The sequence below is a fragment of the Chelonia mydas genome, chromosome 16 (genome assembly GCF_015237465.2).
Source record: "Chelonia mydas isolate rCheMyd1 chromosome 16, rCheMyd1.pri.v2, whole genome shotgun sequence".
In the NCBI taxonomy this organism is placed as follows: Eukaryota; Metazoa; Chordata; order Testudines; family Cheloniidae; genus Chelonia; species Chelonia mydas.
In genome coordinates this window covers 19,263,531-19,288,703 of record NC_057857.1, presented here as the reverse complement: position 1 = coordinate 19,288,703, position 25,173 = coordinate 19,263,531, and the positions used below count along the sequence as shown (strand labels likewise).

Below are 25,173 nucleotides of genomic sequence, written 5' to 3'. Positions count from 1 at the left end.
TCATGCTCCTCGGCTTTGCAAGGGAGCAGTGAGGCTCAGTTAATGGTTGCAAGGCACTTCAGTGGGTGCCTCTGATGGTCCCAATATGTAATAAAAGCATGGTTACCATTAATAGCAGCAATTCACAGCAAGGGAAACAGACAGAGGAAAATGTGTGTCTGTACCAGGAAGCAGGCAAAACTGATGCTCAGTTTGACTTCGGGACAAGTCATGCTTTTTGGGGTCAGTAAATCTTGTGGTGAGAAGCTCTTTGAACACCCCAGCCCTTTCCATTTCAGAGCATGGGGAAGGTTATTTGGTGGCTCTTTATTCATGTGGATGCTAAAATCAGCAGATGGCGAAGGGAGAGCATTGTTAGAAATATTCTACCTGTTTGAAGTCAATTGAATTGCTTTCTAGATTCCTCTGGCAGTTTCTCACTTATGGTCTCCATGAATCTGGGCCTAGAACTGAAACACAGCCCGCTGTATTGTCAAACTACAGACGTTTTCTGCTGGTTATTTTCACGTCTAATTAATGGGCATCGCATTATGTTTGGAAAAGGCTCACATCTGATCCGTCTCTTCTGCTGTTTTGGCTCCTCTTGCTGGGTTCCTTGTGATCTGATTAATATTCCTTGAACAATTGGCTGTGTGAAGACAAAGCTGGAGGCCAGAGGAGCGGGATGGCGGCTGTAAAAGTCTTGTGAAATCAGCGACCTTGTCATGCAACCCAAACATGCCGAGCTTAAAGCAACAAACAAAAACAAGCCAGAGGAACAAAGACGGAGCAAATAAATGGGCTCTATCCGTTCCTCTGAGCACGGGCACGTGGGCCTGAATGCAGCAGAACTGGAAAACAAAGGGTTTTGCAGTACTTCTGCTCAGGAGAGGTTGGCACTTCTATTTTAATTTAGGGAACCAAGATTTCATAGGCTTTAAGATCAGAAAAGACCATTAGATCATCTGGTCTGGCCTCCAGCATAACATGGTTTTGAGAGTTTCACCCAGTTACCGCTAGGTTGAGGAACCAGTTTGGAGAAATGTAACTGACCAGGCCCATTGCCCAAAACTCCCCCACTGAATTGCTAGGGGTTGGGCAAGCGCAGGGAGCTTCATCTTCTGTTTTCACTGGTGCCTTTAGACTTTGAGTCTCTTCCCAGAAGGGCCCATACCACAATTTCACCCCCCAGAGAGGGAGAGTCTCCCTCACAAAATCGGTGAGTGTCGTGGAAAGAGAAAGGCCATGAATCTCCCTAGAGAACCGGTTCTCATGAGATTTCTGACACGAGGGCTTGGACCTGTCCCCCCTGAGTAAATAACATGTAGAACTTGCTAGAGCCCATTACACCTATAGGCTTCAAAGCCTTGTACAAAGGAGGAGGAGTCTCCTCGTCCTCAATGAGCAGCGGGAGAAACTGAGGCACGGAGCAGTGACGTGACTTGCCTGAGGTCACAGAGTGAGGCAGGGGCAGAGGCAGGAATAGGAACCAGGTCCACTGGACCATGCCGCCTCCGCTTTAAGCAGTACGAGGTTTGCATTTGATTTCAGAGGTCTCAGGATGGAGGCTTCTGTGCCATCGGGGCTCATCCCAAACGAACCTTCTGAGATTGGCCCATCACCAGTTTTGAGATGGCTCTGTGCAGGGTCCTGTCCTTCCTGCCCTTACCCCACCTTCTCTGCTTCTTGGGCCAAGAGGTTGAGCCTTCTTTCCATATCCGGCTGCCTTGCGTTGCACTTTGCATCCCCGGGGGCAGCAGTGACTCATGTTCTGGCTGCGCCTACTGGCTCTGTTTAAGTGAGGCAGTTATTCAGTCTTCCCACGGTGGCAGGTGTGGGAGTTACCACCCAGCCAGCTGGATCTGGATTTGTTCACTCAAAGAACGTCAGAAAGCCGTGAAAATTTAGAGGCCAATCAGCACACAGCTGTGGCCCATGTGACATCCTCAGGGCCATACAGGTATTATATATGTTGTGTGGATACGGCCCACGTAGCTCACAGAGACCAGGATAGGTGGCCCACAATGGAACATGGGTTGAGAACCGCTGATTTAGAGACTGGCATTGCAATGGCCGTGTGCAGACAGAGCAGGTGTTCTGATAGGAGCTCACACGCAGCCTCCCCACCAGAACCTGTTTTATTATGAATGAGAAGAGCAGCCAGGACATCCCCTCCCTCTCCAGTCCCCCATCCTCGTTTCCAGCAGGCCTAGGGGATTATGGTCCAGGGGATAGGGCACCAGATTGGGAGTAGGAAGGCTCCGGTTTATGCCTGGTTCTGCTCCTGACCTGCTATGTGACTTTAAGCAAGTCACTTCCCGTTTCTGTGCCTCGGTTTCCCCATCTATAATGGGGAGCTGCCTTACCCACCTTTGTAAAGCACTTCGAGCTCTATGCATGAAATGATACTGCATCTGATTAGTTTCTGCCTGGGGTTCAGGTAGGTCGTTTTGATATCACATAGGAGAATTCGGTGCCTCGTGGACATGTGTTCACACCTGGCACCTCTTTGGCACTTTCAGCAGAGTGACTGAGGGCAGAACAGGCCTTGGAAACCACATGCCCCGTTCACTCCTGGAAGATGATGGGCCTTGTGGAAGCAGGCTGGGGAAATGGGGCCAGGCGGGAAACCTACCCAGGGTAGAGGGGCTTCTACCCAAGGTAGGATGCCTGCTATGAAGCCAAAGAGCCTCTTGTGATGGGAGGGGCAAGTTAAGAGCCGGTTACTGGCAGGTTTTTGCTTCTTGGAGAAAATGAAGGGAACCTGCTGTGCAAATAGCAAGGGGAAGCCAAGGCAGCTGCCAACAATGGAACCATTGTCCTGTGCTGGGATGGGATCCAGAGAGCAGGAGGCATAAACAGCCCAGTGTGTGCTTGCTGCTCCCGTTAGAGACTGGGGGTGGGGGTGGGGTGTCACCGCTCAGAGGTGAAGAGAGATGGCTCCCCGGGCAAGGGAACAGCTCGTTCGGAGCCTCGTTTTTCAGGCTCTGCTCTAAATAGTAAGACAGGCCTTAGCGCATGGCATTTCGCAGGCATTACGCGATCCCTGCAGCATGGCTGTGAGGAAGGTGAGTTTGATCTCTCTGCATGCCGAGGCACGGAAGGGTTAAATGATTCACCCAAGGCCACGGAAGGGAGTCATTTTCAGAGAGAGATTAAAACTTGTGAGGTTGTGGCTCCTAGATCTGTGCTCAGACCACTAGGCTATGCTTCCCACAAGTCTCCCCCCTCCCCCCCCCCATGGTTTCGCTCAGGTCTCTTTGGTATATGAAACAGAGCTCCTGCTCTCGCTCCCCTCAGCTCCTCAGCGGCGGTTCTCTCCCTTGTGGAAATTGGCATGGATCTAGGGAAACCTGCCAGCTGGGCAGAGGGATGGGAAGGGAAGGGGGTTGGTCATGTCAAAAGGGGGTGGAGATGCTAGACAGAAGGCAGAGACCCGTCTCTGCCAGCCAGCTAGCAAGCTGGAATTTTTCAGTGCATCCCTTAAGTGAAAGCTGCTCCAGGACTGTTTGTGCTTTCACACCCAGCAGCAAGTCAGCCTGAATCCACTTCACTTGACAGCAGCAGCGTTATGGTTGGGAAGCAGAGCAGGGGACCAGCATGTGACAGCTTGGCCTCTTGGAGAGCATTATCGCTTGTCTCCTTGCATGATTTCCTCATCCATACCATCGCTTAGTCCAGCGAGATTGCATTGGTAGGGCTGAGGGCCTGGACAGGAATACCAGGGGCCACTGCCCACAATTATTGAGGGGCCAGGTGATCAGTGAGTGTTTAGAGCCTGGTGTTGCAGGAAGGTCACATGCAAACAGGGTAGCTGATCTGTTCTGCACAGGGAAGCCCTGGGAGGGCCCAGCAGAGAATGCTGCAGATAAGGATGGATGAGCATGTGGAGAGCTGTGCAGAGCAATGTCCTGTCCAGGGCCCGCCTGCCCCTAGCCTGACAGCTGCTCAGAATGCCTGGAAAGCAAAGCCTGCTCGTGGTGGCCTCTTGTAGCTGTCTGGGTGGCGTCTGGTCCCGAATGCTGAACTGTGCAGAACTGGAGTTTGTGTGTCACTAATAAGAGAGCAACCAGTCTGTCTGGGGCTCCACGCTTTCCTCCGCTGCCCTATTGCGAGCTTCCTTACAGACTGGTTTCCCTTCAGCCCATTTCAAGGGCAGGTAGCAAATAACTTCAGCGGGGCGCCAGACCCATTCCTGCAGTTCAGACAGAGTAAGATAAATTGCAGGGATTCAAGACGGCACCACTGCAAAAAAAACAATCACCTTTTCCCAAGAGCTTTGGAGAGATTTTAACCCTTTCCTACTAGCCCTCACTTGAGGAAAGCCTCCGCCTCTTCTAGCAAACCCAGCTGCCCAAGGATCATTCACATTTCCTGACTACGCTCCCAGCACTGTCAGTCTTAGATGCTTGATGTTACGCAGCTACCGCCATACTTAGCTACATAAGTGGCCTGGTTTTTGGAAGTGCTGCTCGGCCACAGCTCATCTGTGGCCATGCAACTGTCTGCGCCTTATGCTGCTCTGACACTGGTGAAACTTCCTTGATTTCACCAGAGTTACTTCTGGTTGATCCAAGCATGAGGGAGAACACACACTGGTCTGGTTTCTGGTGATCAAACAGCTGTTTACTAGATATTTAGATTGGGCGATCTTATTTATACTGTGAGCTCTTGAGGGCAGGGAACCGCTCCCCCACACCTTCCAGTAAAGCACTGGCCCCCTAGCGATGCAGGAATACTACGGTCTCATTACCCGGCTGTTAAACCACAAGCCTATTCTTAATACTCCTGGGGGATTGAGCCTCTAGCTAAAGCCATTCAGATGTCAATTGTTTGGGATGCGCAGTTGAGAGTGGCACCAATTCTGTCTTAATGCCATTTAAAAATACGTACCCTGTGTTTCAGAATACTTGATTCCCTTTCTAGCCTACTTCATAACTAGCTCCCGTTGCCTCTCTTCTTAAGCAAATCTCCTTTCTGGGATAAGTGTATAGTACAGCAAGTTTTGTTTAGGTCATAGCGGAAGGCAATGAGCTAATTAAACCAATGTGTTTGTTTTTCTAGATGTCAGAGGAGATTGCTCAGCTTGTCTTCTGCTGTCAGGGATTGGTGCATCTGAGAGAATGATGAGCCAGGATGATGCCTTTTCTGGCGTCCCATGGCACATGCATGTACATATGGCCGGAGATGCCAGATGACGCCTCCTATGGCATCCCATGGCAGCTTTGATGAACCCTTCCAAACTTTTAATTTTGGGAGAGGCTAATAATTGTGGGGATACTTAATCCCTCATAAAAGTTTCTGTTTTACCTTTGAACTGGAGGAGTCCATCTTTAGATGGTAGCATGAGAGCCCTGTTACCATTTACACCTGCTTCTTGGTATATGCTGTATTCGGTTCAAAGTTGCACGTTCAGTAAGCAGTTGCCTTGTCCGGCCAAGGGCCTGGGAAATGGCCGTGGTTGTGATGTTCTTAGCTGAAATAAATAGCACCGTTAAATGTAAGAACACACCCACCAGGCCAGGTGCCTGGGGCCGAGAGGAGAGGATGAATGGTTCTTTCTCACTCATACAGAATGACACCGCCCTACAAGAGATGCACAGGGTCCCACTATCAAGAGCTTGAAGCACCTAGCCATGATTTGGGGTGGTTGTTTTGTTTTTTGTGTTGTTTGTTATAGTAAAGAAAAAATAATTGATGTAAAGAGAAATTCCCACAATGGATTAGTCTAGTCTCATGGTGACCTGGAGAAATACTCCCTGTGGAATGTTCTGCAGGAGGTCAGGTTGCTTGCATCTTCTCAAGGGTTTTATAGCTGCAAGGTAAATGTCTGTCCTGGGGAGATCATCATCTGAGATTCTGGCCTTTGTGCATCCCCTGTCTGTAGTGTAAATCCCTCTCTCGCGAAGCCTGCATTGTATGTAGCACTAGCACTGATCTGTGGAAAGGATTTGTTCGTTGGCGTTTCACCCAGGAGGTGTGCTCCGCTCTGCAACTGACATGTTATAACCAGGGCTACACTAGAAACTTTTGCTGGTATAGTAATGTCGCTTAATGGTGTGATTTTTATTTATTTTTGGTGGGGGCTGGGGCAACATTTTCAATCCAGCAAAAGGCCTAGCACAGTTATGCACAAAAGTGGCTTTGCCGGTTTGGCTTATTTCGCTCACCAAACTGGTGTAAGCTATGTCAGCAAAAGGACTTCTTAGCTGGTATAAACTGCATCTATGCTAGGAGGTTTTGCCTGTGTAGGCATACTGGCAAACCTTTTCTAGTGTAGGCCTGGCCTATGTGATCTTGGGCAAATCATTTCAACAGCTCCCCACGCCTTGCTGTTCCCATCTGTAAAAGGGGCATAACAAGAAAGTGCTCTGAGGTCTGCGGGTGACAAGCACTATGTACATGCAAGCCCATAATGTCTGCAAAGCACCTCGAGACCCTTGAATGGAGGGCTCTAAACTATCTCCATCTAAGTACTTTTATGGCCCCATCACTACAGTACCTGAATGCTTGAGTACTGCAGAGGGCATTTTGTCTCCAAGACTTTTTTGCTTCCTCTTTGATGGGGAAGTTTAATACGGCAGAGAAGGGGCTAATGCTGTATCACTCAAAGGGTTTTATAGAGACGACTTGATGACTGAGGTCTCTCCTTATATCATCTCAGTGAACAGAGTAAGGCCAGATCGTCAGATGGTGTTAATTGTTATGATTCCAGTGCTAGCTACACTGGTTTATGAGAGCAGAAGGGCTGGCCCTCAGGACAGCTGTAACTTGCTTGGCACAGCGAGTGGGAGTTCCCCGGGGTGGGTAGCACTGATGACACCCCCCCCGGGGGGAGCCCGCAGTCTGACACCGCCACCCACCTCCCATCATGCACTAGTATGGGATGCAGGGGGAGGGATAGCTCAGTGGTGTGAGCATTGGCCTGCTAAACCCAGGGTTGTGAGTTCAATCCTTGAGGGGGCCATTTAGGATCTAGGGCAAAAATTGGGGATTAGTCCTGCTTTGAGCAGGGGGTTGGACTAGATGACCTCCTGAGGTCCCTTCCAACCCTGATATTCTGTGACTCTATTTCAGAGTAGCAGCCATGTTAGTCTGTATCCGCAAAAAGAAAAGGAGTACTTGTGGCACCTTAGAGACTAACCAATTTATTTGAGCATAAGCTTTCGTGAGCTACAGCTCACTTCATCGGATGCATATGACTCTACGATGATTCTGTGCTTCAAGGTGGATCCTTGGAGACAAACAGCAGCCCTGTTCGGTCATTGAGCTCTCTCTCGCACACCACTCCATTAGCAGCTGGTTCCATCTCATCAGGTTGATGTCTTTGTGAAGAAAGCAGCTCTGATCCTTGGCCAGACAGTGCCCTGTTAATAAGAGGCCTGTGTTACTAACGCACGGCAGTGCACGTGAGACGCCAGCACCAGGAGTATGGGTCGGGGCCTCTTTTCAGGGACTGGTGTTGTGGGCATTGGATGAGGAACTGCAGGGACTATGAGAGGCCTGAGCCAGCCGCTGTTTGCTGTGCCCTCCCTGCATCCGTCTGGAGGACACAGCTGCCTCCGCTGTGCTTGTTTAGCTGCCTCAGAAGGTCCGTCCGTCCGCCCCGCCCGCCTCCCCATGTTCATTACAGCAGGTCTCTGCTTAGCTGAGTCTCAGCTCCTTTTTGGTCTATTGTTTATTTCCGCAAGCTGATCATGGCAGTGTAAGAAGCTCTAAGCTCTCCTGCAGCAGGCCCAGAGGCTGCCTGTTCCTCCCAGGGCCCCGAGGTTACCTTACTGTCTCCCTGCTATCCTGGGGAGCCCCAAAGAGGACGCCCCCCATTTCAGATGAGAGCTAAGGGTCTCTTCCCCTGAGTCCAGTGCTGCTGCTCCTTGAATGGCCCCCGGGCTCGCTCTTGATCAACACAAAGCAAACCCTCCCACCCCCACCCTGTGGGGCCGCTCACCACGGGCCTAACAATCCTCTCTGTCAGGCAGGATCCTGGAGCACTGCCACATCCAGGCCCCTGGCCCAGTCCAGAGGCGAGTCTCTTGGACGCTTTTAGGGTTCCAGATGGACTCGGATCCAGCTCCCGATTCCCTCACTGTTCCGGGCTTGGACTCCATCCTGACTCTATTTTTGGCCATGCAAAATTGTTAGGGGCTTGGCTGGAGTCCTGTTTCCAGAACCAAACCCCCCAGCCTAGGTTTTGCCGGTTGGGCTGTTCTGGTTCACAAATTCCCTCGAGTTTCAGAGTGCTTTGCCAACAAGCCTCCACTGCCTCCCGCAGCTCTGTCTGGGAGCCAGACGTCTCCGCTTTACAGATGGGGAAAAAGAGGCACAGGGCTTTACCCAATGCACACGAGTCAGAGCAGGGGACAGAGTCCCTCTAGCCCACCACTGTGCCGCTGTGGCCCCTGCCCACCTGCGCACCCTGGTTCCCAGTGCCTTGCTCTGACCACTAAAGACGTGCAGCCTCCCAAAAGAGTATTTGCTCCTTCTTGAACTGCTTCCTTGAAAACCTCGATGGAAAAGCCATGCATGATAGGGCAGCCGGGGGGTTGTAGGGGCAGTTCTGTAGGAAAGTCTCTCTTAATGGCTTATCCGCAAGGAAAGAGAAACCGGATCCTTAACAAACACCTGAGTCCATTAGAAATGGAATCATTTCGTACCTGAGGCCAGTGGCTTTTCTGAAGATCCTCATTCTTTGACTTCTGTGCAGGTCAGATGTGCTTTCCACCAGGGGATGATGTGTCTGTGATCTCACTGGCTCAGAGAAGGCTTTCCCATCTCAATTCCCGCCTGTCCCGTGTGGACATTAAAGATCTCACAGCAGTGTGGAAAAGCAGGGTTTGCCCTGTCCAGTATTTCCCAACCCCCCCATCACGGAGATGGCTGGCTTCCCGGAGCGCACAAGCTGCTGAGCTCTGATGGGCTCCCAGCGGCCATGTACTTGTGAAATATTATTAATGCTATTCTGAGCCAGTTGTCCAGCTGTCAGACAGGCTGCTGGAGGGTGTAGAACTAGGGTGACAACATTGTGGTGCATCTCCTGCCAAATCAAGCTGCTGAGAAGCTGCTCGGTTGAGAAGTGCGATTTTTGTGGCTGTATATTTATTCTGTTTATCTTAAAGGAACAGTTTTGTCATGGGGGGGGAAACCCCTCCAAGCTGTTGTCGTGGGGAGTTTTCGGGTAACATTCAGGATCTGATATTGACTCAGCTGTGTGCTGTTCTTTATGTCAGTGAATACAGCTCTTCAGAGCTAGGCAGCACAAACACATTGGAAGCCTGTCTTCCCAGCAGAAACTGGCCAGATACCTGATGTTCCCAGCCGGTTAGTTGCTTTTGGTATGTTGAGGAAAGGGCCCAGAATGCAGAGCCTTGTCCTGGAACTCAACATTTAGGACGAGAGTCCAACTAGACTTGGGAAGCAGCCAGGTTTGATCCTGGCCCTTATCCATGGGCTGATTTCATGCTTCTTGTCACTACTTCCTTATCCACTGGATTTTGAGCTGTATTTTTCCTAGCCTAGTGCAGCCCCCAAACACTGGTACACGCACCCTGAAATGTCTTTTCTGCCTGGGTAGGGAAAATATCCAGTTCTCCTGTTTGTAACTCTGTGTACGCCAAGTCCAGCAGCTGGCTTTGCGGCGTCAACTTTTGCTGGGTTCTCTGAACATCGTGGGCTCCAGCACACTCATGATTTATTTCCTGTAGCAGACAGAGACCGCGCTGGAGATCGGGGCCCCTTTGTGCTGGGCACTGCACAGACCCAGAGGGAGCGACAGTCCCTTCCCTGAAGTGCTCACAGTCCAAAAAAGGTGGGAGGAGAAAGAGAATATTGATCATCCTCACTAGACAGGCTGGGAACTGAGGCCCAGAGAGATTGGCCGAAGGTTACTCGAGGCATATTTGCTAGCACCAGGCACGGAACCCTTCGGAGGTTCAGTCCGGCACTGTCCCCTCTGCAGATGGTTTAACCAGAGCCAGTCATGTTCTGCCTGAAGCCACTGAGCCGCCACCCTCTCACTGCACCTTCTGCCGGCACACTCAGCCGCTGAAGTGCCAGGAGATCCCAGGATTCCTCTCCTCCCCCAACCCTTGCAGCCATTACCACCTCAAACGGGGAAATCCCCAAAGTCACGATCCCATGGTTACAAGTACTTTAGCCATCCCTTCAAGAGACAGGGGTTTAGTGGCCTTGGCCAGCAGTTTGGTTTCTGTGTTGTGAGGCCTGTCAGCACCCGGTCACTGTAAATAACCAGTATTTGTGTAGTGCTATCTCACAGCAGCAGTGCTTGAGAAAGCAATTGCCAGCCTTTGTCAGCCACAGGGAGGTGTGTTAATAATATGAGAGGTCAAGTGGATTTACAGCAGCCGAACCCATTATGTGTTTGAAGACTAATTAAAGCCCTAACTGAGCTGCTGCTCCTGCTGCAGGCTCCCGCCCCCACCCACCGCTGTGCTCTCCCCCACCCGCTTTGAAGAGGTTGCTGTAATGATGGAGTATTAGCTTGACACAGATTTCCCTGGTTAGGTGTCAGTAGAAGAGATCAGAGCCGCGCTGTGTGCATGCCAATCACTAGATCATGTCTCAGGGTGCAGTTCTGACCCCTCGAAGCCGAGCCTAGTTTTACAGGGCCTGTTTTGTGTGTGGTTTTTCAGAAACTTGGGGTTCATGATCTCACCCACAGATCATGAACCCCAAGCCTTGAATCCCTTTTACCCCTTTTAGTCTTTCAATTAACCTCATCGGGCTTTGGATCGGGCCCCAAGGGAGAGAGAAACGGCTCCTGAAAGAGTGAGCATTGAAGGGTGCCGAGGGCCAAAGCCAAAGGCTGTCGTGTTTTGTTTTCATCTGTGGAGATGCTGTAGGGCAGCTCTTGTGCTCAGGGTGGCACTGGATCAAGCCACTGAGCCAGCCACGTGAGCCAGAGAGAGGGAGGGTAAAAGAACATCCTAGCCCTGTAGCCTTTAGAGACTGGATTTCTCTGGAGTTTTGCTGTCAGGTTTCATCTGGTGCAGCCTTCCCACAGGGGCCCGGCATGTCCCTGTCCCACAAATAGAACTGCTGCTCGTTACTTTTCTAGAGGGGGCTTTGATTTGCCTTTAACAGGGATGGAGTAGGCAGCTCCCCGAGGGTGGGGGAGCCTAGGAGTCATCAAAGCACACGTCATCTCAAGGAGAGCTCCTTAAACAGCTCCCCGAGTCACCACTACACGCGTTCTGCAGGATCTTATCAAAGCCTTACATCTCCGAGGTGCCAGTCAGGTACTGGCCCTGCAGTCCCAGCCGCCGCTCACCTCGCGGGGGGCACAGCAACTCCGGGTGAGGCTGGGTTACAGATGGGGGGTCTGATCGCCACGATTAGGAAAATCCCTGTTAACGGGTGGTGGTGAAGAGAGGTTTCCCCTCCTGGTCGTTTCTATGGTCGCGTCTTATTTTGTATTGAGCTGCTACCACTGCAACCGCGCATCACCGGTGACTACAATCTCGCAAGCCAAGCAGGCCGGGCCCGGCTGTTGGCAGACGTCCCTGGGAAATGCCGGTGCCACGGGAAGCAGTGTTGGTTATTGCTCTTTCCTTCCGAGTCAGTGCTGACCCCTTCCCTTCAGCATGCCGCCTCCCCAGCTCGTTGTAATTAAATGGCGCTGTACAAAGGGAAGAGCGGAAGAGGATGGCGGTGGGGCTTGTTTCCACCAGGAAGCAGAGTGCCTCATTCTTGTCGTCTTTATAATGTGTTCCTCTTCTTCTTGCCTTCCATACATTGCACGCTTGAGAGAGCGCTTTGAACCAGCGCAGCCGTGGCTCGGGGTGACCTGCAGTGCTGCCGGGATGTTCAATGGCCGTTGTGGCAGCAACCAGCTGACACGGCTGCACAATGGTTGCAGCCCTGGCAAGGTGAACACAGGGGTTGTGCCTCGTTTTCATGAAAAGCGTCTTGGGAAGAATCTTGATCTTCCCATAGAAACAGGGCAGGTGCGACCTGGGCTGAACATTTCAATCGAAGACCCAAATCACACATCCTTCGTGCCGCACTGTGGTATAAACCCAACGTCTCACTCCATAGCCTCTTGCCCAGGGTGGAAAGCATGGCATGTGCATGACCTACATGCTAAGCAAGCCTTATAATGAAAGGGGGACACTCTTTGGATTGAGAAGCAGTGGGATGAAACCTTGGCACTGAAGGGGGTAGTTAAAGGGTGCTTCCTGTTTGGCTGGCCTTTTTGCCAGAGTAAAGAGTGTCCATGGCACGTTACCAGTGGAATTTGCCAGCACAGCTTTCGGTGTGCCCATAAATGCTCCCCTCTGTCACTGAGCGCTGATGAGATGGAAGAAGGCCTTCTCTATGCAGAGCCACAGCCCCCGACAGGTGTGTGCTATCTCCCCATTCTCCACCTGTTGTTCAGGATCCTACAGCAAGCACCAGATAAACGCCAGTCTCCATCGGTAGGGGTAGGTGGAATGAGGGAACCTTACCTGATCACAGCTGTAATGTTACTCCACCAGCAATATGGCTGGGCCAATGAAACTGCTAACCTGAAATGGCTGCATTGGCTGCTGTTGGAGGTGTACCACGTATAGAGATGGGCTAAGGAGCTGCCATTCACACTGGAGGCTGAATCCTTACTGATGTCCAGCCTCTTTGGTGGTGATCTTGTGAGATGTGACCTCAGGATTTGCCTGCCACCTTGGACTTTATTGGCATCTGGCCTGGAGAACTGGTAACTTCTGGCTTTGACTGTTACCCCAACCCAAAACTGCAGTGGCAGGCTTGATCCAGGGTTTTGGATCCAACCTTAGTGTTCAGATTTGGGGTTCTGATTTGGGCCTCTCTCTCTCTTGCTGATAAAATCAGAGTCCCTGGTCCTGCAGACTGATTGACATGTATGGATCTGTACGTCCTATTCTGGGTGGAACACATCACAGATCCCCGGCTGCACAGATTAGGTTGTCGGGTCAGGGCTGTAGACCGCTTCCGTGTTTCATGCTAGCAGAGAACCTCACATATTCTGCTCTTCCCCCTTTCCCCTCTGCATCCACAGCTCACATGTGGTTGGAGTTTGATCCCTTGATCCAAACTGACCCTTATAGTTTTGTTTCTAGGACACATTGAAAGCCAAGAGGTGGGGCCTGTTCCTTGTGTGTGGTTCAGCTGCGACCCATGATGGTGAAACTCTGGTGAAATCAATTGCTGTAGCGTCAGCAACAGGGTACAGCAGACAGGGCGTTGGGGTGGGGAACTGGGGCACCAGTGTTCTGTTCCTGGCTCTGACACCGACCCGCTGTGTGATCCTGGACAAGTGACTTCCCCTCTCTCTTGTCTATTTGGAGTGTAAAACTGGGACTCTCTCTCTCTCTCTTGCTGTGTATATGCACAGTGCCTACCCCTATATAGGCTGCCCACAGCAGTTGTACAAATAAATAGTACAACTGGACCATTGGAGCTGATATCTTACGAGACAACTCGGAACTCACTGAATGCGAATCATAGCCTTGAGCCTCCTCCAACCTGAACTGTAACATGAACTTAATCCAGACTGAAAAATCCCCTCTTCAGGACATCTCTGTATATCTGGAGTATACAAAAATACAGCAAATCTTGAGCCGTTCATGATACTGTCAGTATTTCCTTGTATGTCATGTGTGCTTCCTTAACCACACACACGTTCTATTAAATCCCATTCTCCACAGGGAAGTACTTGAATCAATATGTTTCCTGGAAGATGAGCAGAGAATAAAACGCTTGCAATCTTGCTTGAGAGTCAAATTCCGAGCAAAGTGGGTCTCTCGTAATGGTCCCAATTTATGCGAGTACTCCCAGGAGTAAAGTTAATCTTCGCGAACCAGGCAGACCTGCCCACATGTGCAGAGCGGCTCACAACATGCGTAAAGTTACTCATGTGTAAATATTTACAGAACTGGGGCCTCGCTCTTTTTTGGTTGGACACAAATGCAATAAAAAGCCTTTTAAAATCAAATAATTTATCTTTTCCAAGTGTCTTCTAAAGCCCATCTCCAGATTTAGAGTATTTCACTGCAGAAAACCCAGCACTGGAAATCCCGTTCAACATCAATGAGTGGCAAATTAAAACCCCAGATGTGGTCATTCAGTTTAGACCTAATGTTTTACAAAATTAGAAAGCTTTCCGTAAAATACATGTCCCTCAATGTCCCACGTATGCGTATAAATATATTGCCCCTTTCAAACACAAACAGAACACGCTTTGAAAGGCTTGTGTGAAGGTTGTTAGTTGTGGCCAGCGAAGGGCAAATAGCAACAGCATGAAGAGCCGCGGCGTCTCGAAGTACCAGAGGGACGAGTTGCAGCAGCTTGAACTACTCCCATCCTGGGTTCCACCCACCCAGATCTGCCAATGCCCATCATTACCTGCATTATCTTGGGTGAGTCACTGAACCTCCCTAGGTCTCACTTTCCCAGCTATCTTATGGGGCCAATATCCACCTTCACAAAGCGCTTTCATAGCCGTGTGCAGAAGGTGCTGGAGCAGGGCAAGCGTGCGTTTGTTGTTAAACAGCTCCTCTGGCTTCTCCCGTCAATAGACAAAGACGTACCATGATTCTGACCTGTTAATGTCACTTCAGCGAGGCTGGAGAGTATCTAGCGGAAGCGTGCGTTCCAGTGCGTCACATTGGATTCCTGTACTGCAGACGTGGGTCAGACCCCTTCTCCTTCACGGCCTGATGCAAAGTCACCAAGAGGCCGGCGGGCCAGATGCTGAGCAGTGAAGTTCCTGCTATCCGATGAGGGGAGCCATTCCCAAGGCCTGCCCTGGACACTGGAGAGGAAAAAGGCAGGATTTTCCAGTTCAGTCAGTTCTGGTAAACAACTGAATCCAGGGCCTGCAAAGCTGGAACCTACTTGCCATAATTCAGTCACTCCAGGAAACAGGAGAACTTTTAACTCTCCCCAAGGTGGTGGGGGCTGCGAAGAGTAATATATAAATATAGGGAAATACAGAATGTGTGTATGAGAGAGAGGTCAGTATGGGTGTTCGATATAGGTAGATATGGGGGGCTGTCTGTGGGAGGGAGAGAGAGGCAAAGAGGTAAGAACAGGGGTGTTTGTAGATACGAGGTGGTATAAAAGAGAGGGGGTGTATTTATGCGTATAGCTCAAATATGTGCATAGAGAGAATGTCTCTCTGTGCTTATCATTTTATGAAGGCCCTCATGTCTGCCTGCTTTAAGATCAGGTGGTGGCAGACTTACCTGGTTTTATAAAATGAAAAAAACAAAATGTGAAAAACATTTAACGTGGCCCAAATTGTCAAGCCAGAGAGATTCTGATTGGTTAATCGAGCTATTTAGCTCATAAGGCGGATATATTTTTAAAAATATATTTTAAAAAAAAACAACCCGTGACCTTAAGTATCAAAAAAAACCCCAAACCCAGATTCTCCCCCCCCCCCCCAAAAAAAAAAAAAAAGCCATGAATACAGTCAGTCAGGTTGCTCAGCTGATGTTCACAAAAAGGTTTCAACTTGCTAGATTAAAGACCTCTGCAAACTGTAAAGACAGAGAGAGCATTTAGAAATGCCCCTGAGGTTTTCCGTTAGTCTGCAATGGGCTTCGTAAACATGCCAATAAATACAGGGGAGAAGAAAAAAACCTACAGAGTAACAGACACAGGTTTTCAGTTGCTCAGTCTTTTGCATCCAGGGCTGCTGCTGCTGATCAGTGGAGGAAAGAGAGAGTAAGAGAGTGTCATTTTCTTGCTGAATATTAGGCTGTTACAAATATCTCTGGGGAAAAATAATCTGGCGGAGGTTGTGGGGACGGGACTGAGTGCACCCTGAAGTTACTTTGGAGCCATCTGAAATGATGCCCTGGTCCGTAATAGAAAATTAGCTGGATTCACATTTTCCTAGTGATTAGGTGAGTATGGAAGTCTCTCTGCTATTCTTGAGGCTGAGTGCGATACAAAGATTAAAGGCACCACATTCTGGTCTTGGTTGCACCCCTGAGTAATGTGGAGAAACTCCAGTGAGCTCCATGGAGTTACTCCAAATTTAGGGCCAGCTTCTGAGACCTTTACTCACACTGAGTAGTACCTTACTCTTTGCCCATTCATTTGAATGGCGCTGCTTGCAGAGTACGGTATTACTCAATGGAAGTGTGGCAAAATTGTCGTAACTGAGTTCAGAATTTGGCCCCATAACTGATTTTAATTTCTCTCCCAGGTAAATAGATAGAGTCTGCCTGTCTGTTTGGAAGCTGTATTTGTTAACTCTTAACTTCTCCCTCAGATGAATTTGAAATCCTAGTGGCAATAAAGGAAGAACACACTGCCACAACTGAAAAAACAAATTGTTGTGTTACGCCCCAATTACTGGGAAGGTCTCCGCTGAATACATATATTAAAGTAACAAAGGAAAGGTACGTTTGTCAGATCAAAGATTAATGGTTTTATCTCCAACGGTTTAATGCTATTGCAAATACACTCAAGCACGGAGGATGTGGTGTATAATTAACGACTCTTTAGGCTGTTAGAAATTATTTCTATTTATCTTATCAGACACACTGCTCTTTGTTTTCACCGTGATGCACGCTTGCTTTAGAACACTGGACTTCACCTCTCAGAGGCATTGCTTCAGCAAGAACAAAATGCGGAAACTGCTTTAAATCTTTATAATGATCTTGGTTCCAAACCCCTCGCTGCACATAATGGAGGAGGCTGTAGCTTACTTCAAGGAAAGTTCAGTGCCTTGAGCAGCTTTCAGGTAGCTGTGGAGATTTGTGGGCACCTTTGAGTGGTTCTTAACACCATCGCCCCTTCCCCCCCCCCCACACCAGCCTTCTATTTCCCAACTCACATATGGACTCCCTGTTTATACAGATGCACCCAGAGAGAGTATCTCTAGGAACAGAAATAATAGTCCTGTCCAGATTCTCTCGGAGTCTCGCTGATACCTAGAGGGTGCAAAGCACTCCTGGATATCAGGGAGCAACCTTCACAGCAGATGCAGAAGAAAGATTATTCTGAAATGAATGTTGTCTGAAAAATGCCTTTTGTTTTTAATGGGAGGTTCCTGGAAGGTAACTCTTGTAACTGGGATGGGAGGAGCACACTTCGATTTGGGGCGGGGGAGCCTGGGTGGTAGTGCCTCTCCCCTCCATTCTGTCAGCGCCCAAAGATGACTTGTGAGAAGGCAGAGAGTGTGGCTTGGTGGTCAGAGCTGGGAGTGAGCATTCCTGGGTCTGCCAGGCCCTTGCTGTGTGACCTTCGGTTCAGCTCTGGGCTCTGTCTAGGCTCCAAGGGACAGTGATGTCCTGGGGCAGGGGGCAAGGAGGGGCTTGGGCTGTGTTTGCAAAATGCTTTAAAATGACTAGATGACAGGGGCTATGTAGACAGTGGGCCAAACTCTCTGATGGTATAGATTGGTCAATGCCCTTGGTGTCAGCGGAGCTGTCAGTTTACACCAATGGAGAACTTGACCCGAGCATGTATTTACTTGTGCCCTGTTCATGTTCTGAGTGCAAATGCTGCGACTGGTGATTAATGCTTTCAGATACTGAGGCACTGCAAGGTCTCTCAGCAAAAGTAGGCAGGGATGGAAGCCAACACTGCAAAAGCTATTTAGCCCTACCCGAGTTGCTCAGAGTAGCAGAGGCCCTTCTTCTCATTTGCCCAAAAGCTGGGCGAGCTCTGTGGCTGAACCCTGGCCAACTGCCTGACTTCCGGGACAGAGTCCTGTTTTGCTGAGCGAGCGCCAGCTGAGAAACTGGCCTTGCCTTTGCAGCTGTGGCAAGGTGACAGATCTCCCTGTTGGAGGGACATGATGGTTGCCTCGGTGGTTGCCTTACTCTTTGCTTTGAAGCCTAACCAAAAACTCCTTTTCTCTAGAGAAATTTAGTTTCTATTTAGGTCCCAATTCCACAAACTGTTCCAATTCAGCAGGGTCCATCAGTCTGTGCTCAATTTTAAGCATGAGTTGAATTCCTGTTGACTTTAATATGACTTTAGCATATGCTTAAAACTAAGCAGGTGTTGCCAAGCTTTGCTGAATAGAGATGGACTTAAACATGTGTGTCAGTGTCTTGCTGAACTGGGGCTTTAGGACTGTAATAATCTACATATTTTAGGCTGACAGGACAGGGTTTACGGGTGGTGCAATTAAATATAGGTTAGTCAAATGAAATTACCATACACTAGACCACATTTTATTACAGTGCTGGTCACAACAAGAGTTATCTGGACTTTGTCCTCTCATCATATGGAAACCGTGCACTGGGTGTGCCCAAGAGACGTTCAGCCCAGCTCCTTCCAGAATAGCTAGAGGGAAGCTCAGGCTTGGTGCACCCAGAATAGCTGAGACTTGCAGACCATGAGGGTCCCAGTGTGAGCCCTGGTCCTGGTTACACACAGGCTCGCAGTGCGGCTGGACTCAGCTTGGGGCTGTTGTTTCCTGTAGAAGCGTAATGCTGCTATGCTTCCCCACAATTATCTAGCCCTCCCGCTGCCATTTAGTCTGTCTATTACAGGCATTAGTTGCATTTTGTCTTAAACTGGAGTGTAAATTCTTTGAGTCTGGGAATGTACCTTGCTCTCTGCTTTGTGCAATCCCCAGTGCAATGGCACCTCAATCCTGATCTGGGTACCTGGGCATGACGGTAATACAAATATCTGAGATTATTAATGGGCATTGCTGTGGCAAATCAGAATAGTTTTGCTCTTGGTGAATTTGCTGTCACAAGCATACAAAGCTCTGGCGTTTCCATTCTCAGGAATTGGCATGGCTTTTGTTTTCCAAGCCTGAAAACTTCCAGGTAAAACTGGTCCCAAACCTCTAAATTTAGCATCTCTGCCACCTGAAATCACTGAATGTTGCACGGTTCCCACCCAAACCTAGACTCCTGAGAAGAGGGGAGAGCCGGAAGGGTTGGGGGAGGACTTGTGCCAGGAGTTTTCCCAGCCATGATGATTATGGCATAATGGGGGATGCTGCATGTATCTAATTGGAAGTGCAGAGGCAAGAGGAAGTATGCTAGAGAGAAAGAGAGAGAGAGAGACGGAAAGTTTGGGGAGTCAGAATCTAAATCTAGAACTCTACAGTCAGAATCTAAATCCATTTTCATCCGTTATATTCTTGATGTAATTGTTTAATAAAATGAATTTGCTGGAAACTCAGACACTCTCTTCAGTGTTGCCAGCTCTCATGATTTTATTGTCAATCTTGCAGTACATGGTGTATTTTCCTGATGCTCCAGCTCCTGGAGTCATGTTAGCTTGTAAGTCTATCAGCTTTCATTTACGTTTCTAGCCTTCATGGTTGTGGACAGAAGCTTGAAGATGTGACCCAGGCATGTCCCAAAGGTTCAAAACCAGATGGCAAAGAAACAGAACTCCAAACATATTATTTGGTTAAATCTCATGTTTTTTTAAGTCAATCTCATGATTTTGGGGGGGAAACTTTTGATTTTATTTTTTTTTTAATGTTTGCGGTTGGCAACACTGCTACAGAGCACCTGGCTCAGATTCTAGGCTTGTAGCACTATGCTGGCATGGTGTCCAGGTTGGCATCTTGTGACTCTAGCTGTTACTAACTGAACTGCGATAGTGATTTGAAAAAACAAACGAACAAAAGGGAACAAAACATGTTCTGAATCTCAAGGACAACCCGGTTGCAACATCCTGTCCTGTTGACTTTGTATCACTCCAGTTAGCAGGAGCTGGGGTCTGCTGTGGATTGAATTTTATCTGCATGACATTAATACCGACAATAGGTGACAGCCACTTGCATAAAGTCTGTGTTGTTGTTTTTCAGGAGCCAGGCCTAAGAGAATCCAAAGGAACAGCATGGACAGTTTAGACCTCTTGAAGTTCCCCTCTGAAAAGGTAAGCAGAGGTGTCTGTGAGAGGAGGCAGGGAGGCGGGACAACCAAATTCACACTGGCTGGCCTAGGAGATTAAATATCAGCAGGACTCTATGATGGTTTATTGGATGACTTCATCTGCAGGGACATATGCAATTAGTAGATATCACTAGAGTCGCTGGGATTAACCAAGGAGGGTTTCTAGGGAGCCTGGAGGAGAGGAACAGCTGGTCGAGCTAAAAAAGGCACCTAGTTGAAATCTGACAAACCAATGGCTACACTTTTTGGAAAACAATCCTTCCTGGAGAAGACAAGAGTTAACTTTAGACCCCATTAGATCTCGGTGGCCAATCTCAGTCCGTTTTACTCTGGGACAAGGCTGTCTTCAGGGTGATTGTGGAATGAGAGGCCAAAGGCAGGAGCCTTCTCATTACCACAGGGTTTTGCTCTGTTAGTGCACTGAGGCTTTCCTGCCGCTGGCTTCTCCAGAGGAAATGTGGGATCCAGGCATGTTTCTTCTCCGCTGTGTCTCTCTCTCGTGCTTAGGCTCGTGTCTGAGCCAGCTGGGAGACGCTGAAACCTCCCATCTTCGGGAAAAATTTAATTTTCCTCTGAAACCTTCCCCAGGCCATTGCCTTTCTTCTTGGGATTCTGCTGGTAATTATTGCCTTTGTCACGGGGTCAGGCCATTCTCTTGCCTTGTGGAGATTTCCCAGGCCAGCAGCAGTCTGCTTTGCTTTGAATGTAATCTGTAGTAGTAATTACCATCTAGATACCCCTTTCCATCCATAGATCTCCGGTGTGTCAGAATTATCACCCCCTCCTCTTTATAGATGGGGAAACTGAGGCACAGTGTGGGGCTGTGGCTCACCCAAGGTTGCAGAGTGAGTCATGGGTCAGGTAGGCCTAGCAAGCAAAGACCAGATTTCCAAAGCTACTTAGGCGCCTAAAGATGTAGATGGGTGCCTAGTGGAGTTTTACACAAGTGCCTAACTCCCACTGGCTTTCAGTGGAAATCAGGTACCTAACCTGCTATGGGGCTTTTGTAAATTCTGCTCGGGTCCATCTGTAGGTGCTGGAACTGGGGGTTCTACCATACCCCCTGGCTTGAAGTGGTTTACAGTGGGTGCAATGGCTCTCAGCACCCCCACTATGAAAACTGTTCCAGCGCCCCTGTGTCCATCTGCACCTAAACACCTTTGTAAATCTGACCCCAGCCCTCTCGAGTCCCCGACATGATAGCTGCCCCTTTAATTCACCCAGCCACTGACCGGGACACATCCAGCTCTGGAGCTGGACTGGCACTAGTGGTGCCAGCCTCCCCCAGCGCGGCATCCAGACTGCTGTTCTGACTCAGGAGCGGTGACGCCCAGGCCGCGGCGCTGAGATCAGAGAGGCGTCTGAATGACCATCCGAGGGATAGTTAGTGCTGAGTAACCCGATGGCCTTGGGGACTCTCTCGCTGATGTGTGGCTTGCTGCGGGCTTCAGTGTAATAGCTGAGCCCTCAGGCAGGATTATGAGCTCCCAGAGATCTTGCTGGGAGGCTGGAGTAAACAGGAGCTGTCAGCAGGCAGTGGCTGAGTTCTCCCATTCTCCTTTAAGTGGCCCTTGAGGAGAGAGTGTATTTTGGTCTCTTCCTGGCAGCCTCTTCAGCCCACTTGAAGGGAATGTGATTATAGCCCAGGAGGGGGGGCATCCGCTCTGAGCTCCCAGTGGGGGAAGCGTGATCGGATTAAAGCTCACATCTCTGTCTCATCTCTTCAATCTCTCCAGCCCCTTTTCCACCCCATTGCCTAATTCTCTTGCCCTTTCCTGCATCAATCCCTCCATCACTTTCACAGATTCATAGATGTCAACGCCCAAAGAGATCATCTAGTCTGATCTCCTGTATAACGCAGGCCTTAAATTTCAGTTACCCCTGTGGGAGACCGTATCAAAAGCTTTGCTAAAGTCGAGATATGTATGCTAGAGGACGATGGCAGCAAAACTGCTCAGTACTGCAGCTGACGTTCCAGCTGAACCAGCAAGTGCTAAGGCTGAATATGGTTCTTGGAGCATTCAGGTGCTGTGCTCAAGTGAAAAGCACAGTGCCATGTAGCCCAAGGACTGGAAGCACTGAGTGTCAAACCCCTCCACGCTGCCCTGCACTGGCACACCCCTGTCGGCCTCAGCCACACGGCAGAAATAACCAGGTGTCAGAGTAGACAGGCCAGTGAAGGATGGTTTGTTTGTTAGACAGGGAGAGGGAGGGAAGTTGGATGCATTTTGGGGGAGGGAAGTAAGGAGCAGGAGCCCGTGATTGGGGCGGAGGTATTAGTAGGGATTTTTTCTTTTAAATCATGGAGGGTTGGAATGGGAGGAGCTTTATTTCCAGAAATGGAGGTTACGTGATCCAATGAGCAGGACACTGGACTAGGAAACTGGTTCCTCTTCCAGACTCTGACCTTCTCTGTGACCTTGTGCAAGTCACTTAGAATCATAGAAGATCAGGGTTGGAAGAGACCTCAGGAGGTCATCGAGTCCAACCCCCTGCTCAAAGACGGACCAACCCCAACTAAATCATCCCAGCCGGGGCTTTGTCAAGCCGGGCCTTAAAAACCTCTAAGGATGGAGATTCCACCACCTCCCTAGGTAACCCATTCCCGTGCTTCACTGCCCCCCTAGTGAAATAGTGTGCTGGGCTCCTGGAGGGTGTATGTATATTATGAAAGGGAAGAATATCTCCCTAGGTGTGGAAGCAAGTGGATGGAAAGGGAGTGATTCTACTCCTACAGTAGCTGATTCATTTGTTGAGCTCTAAGGACCCTTTGTGTTTGCAAATCAGAGAGATGCCTATTACTATCTGTAGGGTAAATGGGTTTTTTCCTATCACAATTACACCCACTACGGATGGAATTAAAGTGATTGAATCAAATTTCTGGGGAGTTGCTTCAGAATGATTGAGTCACATGCATCTGCCTGACCTGGTAATTTCTCTCGCTGAGTAGTTTGAAATGTGACCAAGCTGCTGGGTTCTCCTCAGTTTCCTGAGCCTTAATCCCCGATAGGAAATCCTTGCACCCTGTTTATTATCCTTATTGAGCGCGGTCCATGTGCTAGGTGGTGTAGAGGAAGATACTGTCTCTGTCTCATGGGCTGCATCAGTGATTTATGCCAAGCTGTTGGCATAATTGTGCAGGATTGTTTGTGCTTTCGCTACAAACGGGAGATATCCTTGAAAGTCCCAGGTCACATTTGTTAGTTGACAGCACTCAAATGTTTTGCAGTATTGTTCCAGCAAGGAATCAGGCCCCTTTGGGGAAGGGGAATTGACCAACCTGAGCAGGCTTTGAAAAGCAGCTATAGAGATAGAGAGCTGACTGTCAGGAATAGAGAAGGCAACTAGGAGACCTCTCTGACGTGGTGGTTACCTCCGGTCACATCTTAATACGTTGTCCTGGGATTGCAGCCAGGCCTGCAGGATGGTTATCTGTGTGCCTGGTAAATATAATAAATTACCGGTCTGGACTTACACATGCACGCACACACACTCTGACAAGCTAGTGTAAGCTTGACTAATTTTGTTTCCTGTGAATGATACATCCTCTCCGGTAATGTATATTGTCCTCTACTAAACGGTGCATCAGTCACAAACTAGGGGCCACCAAATAAAATTAATAGGCAGCAGCTTTAAAACAAACAAAAGGAAGTATTTCTTCACACAATGCACAGTCAACCTGTGGAACTCCTTGCCAGGGGATGTTGTGAAGGCCAAGAATATAACAGGGTTCAAAAAAGAACTAGGTAAGTTCCTGGAGGATAGGTCCATCAATGGCTATTAGCCAGGATGGGCAGGGATTGTGTCCCTAACCTCTGTTTGCCAGAAGCTGAGAATGGGTGACAGGGGATGGACCACTTGATGATGATTACCTATTCTGTTCATTCCCTCTGGGGCACCTGGCACTGGTCACTATCAGAAGACAGGATACTGGGCTACATGGACTATTGCTGGCTAGATACTGGGCTAGATGGACCCAGAGTGGCCGTTCTTATGTTCTAAAACTTTCTGTGCCTAACCCTCCATGACACCATCATAAATGTGCGATTGTGGCTTCTGATCTCTAGATTAATTTCTTACAGAGTCTAGGTGTAAACCCGCAATCACCACATTAAGCCTCAGCTGAATGATTTGTGCAATGACTGTTTCTTGTCCTCCCCAGGAGCAGAATGGGGATAGCCACCACATGGGAAACCTGAAGATCATGGGAAAGGACTTCTTGTCTCTGCCCGTGAGATCCAAGAAATACCATGAGAACCAGTCCAATTCAGAGAGGAAATCCCAGGAGTCCAATATGTCACCGCTGGATGCCAGTGATGTCCGACTCCAGGTGTCTCAATCGGTAGGAAGATGAGGGTTTGGGGGGGTTTCCAAACAGAGCTCTTTGAGCTTTTTATAAAATGTTCGTTCTTGTCACATGTGTAGCCTGACGAGGCAGGAGGCAGTGTGGCCTGGACCTGGATAGAACACTGGATTTTGGAGACCTGGGTTTTATTCCCAGCTCTCCACTGGCCTGATATGTGACTTTTGGCAAGTCAATTCACTGCTCCCTGCCTCAGTTTCCCCATCTTTAAAATAGAGATAATGATACTGACTTCCTTTTATAAAGATCTCCTTTTGTGATCTACTGATACAAAGTGCTATGTAAGAGCTGTGGATTATTATTGTTAATAATGTGAATAATTATTATGATGTGAAAGATCGTATGGTGGTTTTCCATTTGCTGTTTTTACTAGAGATGGGACCTGAACTTCTCCTAAGTGTGGGAGTGTTAGGGTGTAAGGCCAACACTTCTAACAATTTTGGCTGTCTCCGTCTGTGGGCCCCTAGCTTGATCCATGTGAGGATGCCTGCTCTTCCGGGGGCGGGTGCTCGCCACTTTTGGAGAATCAGACCCTTTTTAGGAGTCCCCACCTGAGTGTCCAAAATGATGAGTCGCTTTTGGAAAAAGTTGGCCCATTTTTTGTTCTGAGCCCATCCCTAGGCTGGCGCTGATGTTCTCCTAGGGTCCAGAGCTCTGGGTAGGCCCTGGGAAGTAGCTGAGCGTCATTATGTGCCGCTTCAGAGAGCAGGGAAGAGCACCGGCCAGCCCCTCCTCTCTGAGGGCTCTCAAGTGACTGCACAGCACAGTCGGCAAAGAAGCGCGGCCGTGGGGAACAGGGAATAAACAAGTTGGTGCCAGTTGTGTTGAGTTACTGGCTGTGGTGGTGTCTGGCAGTTACGACATGTGGTGTCAGAAGGGGAGTTGCTTTGACTTACATGGTTGGTCCCTGAATGGCAGAGGGTCCCAGTCTGGGAAACTGTTGGTGTCTTTTTGTATATATCCGCAAAA

General features: G+C 49.2%; 1 protein-coding gene across 8 annotated transcripts in view; it reads left to right on the top strand.

Annotated features, from left to right (window-relative positions):
• Nucleotides 1–25,173, top strand: part of GPSM1 (G protein signaling modulator 1) — a 210,471-nt gene that overhangs the window by 142,949 nt on the left and 42,349 nt on the right. For 7 of the 8 annotated variants that reach the window (XM_043530280.1, XM_043530282.1, XM_027823419.3 and 4 more), the window contains 2 exons: nucleotides 19,754–19,824; nucleotides 24,004–24,183. In XM_043530280.1, coding sequence (XP_043386215.1) covers nucleotides 19,754–19,824; nucleotides 24,004–24,183 — 251 coding nt within the window. Of the gene's footprint in view, nucleotides 1–16,286; nucleotides 16,365–19,753; nucleotides 19,825–24,003; nucleotides 24,184–25,173 lie in introns of those variants that run through there. The other variant, XM_027823423.3, reaches the window with a different exon arrangement.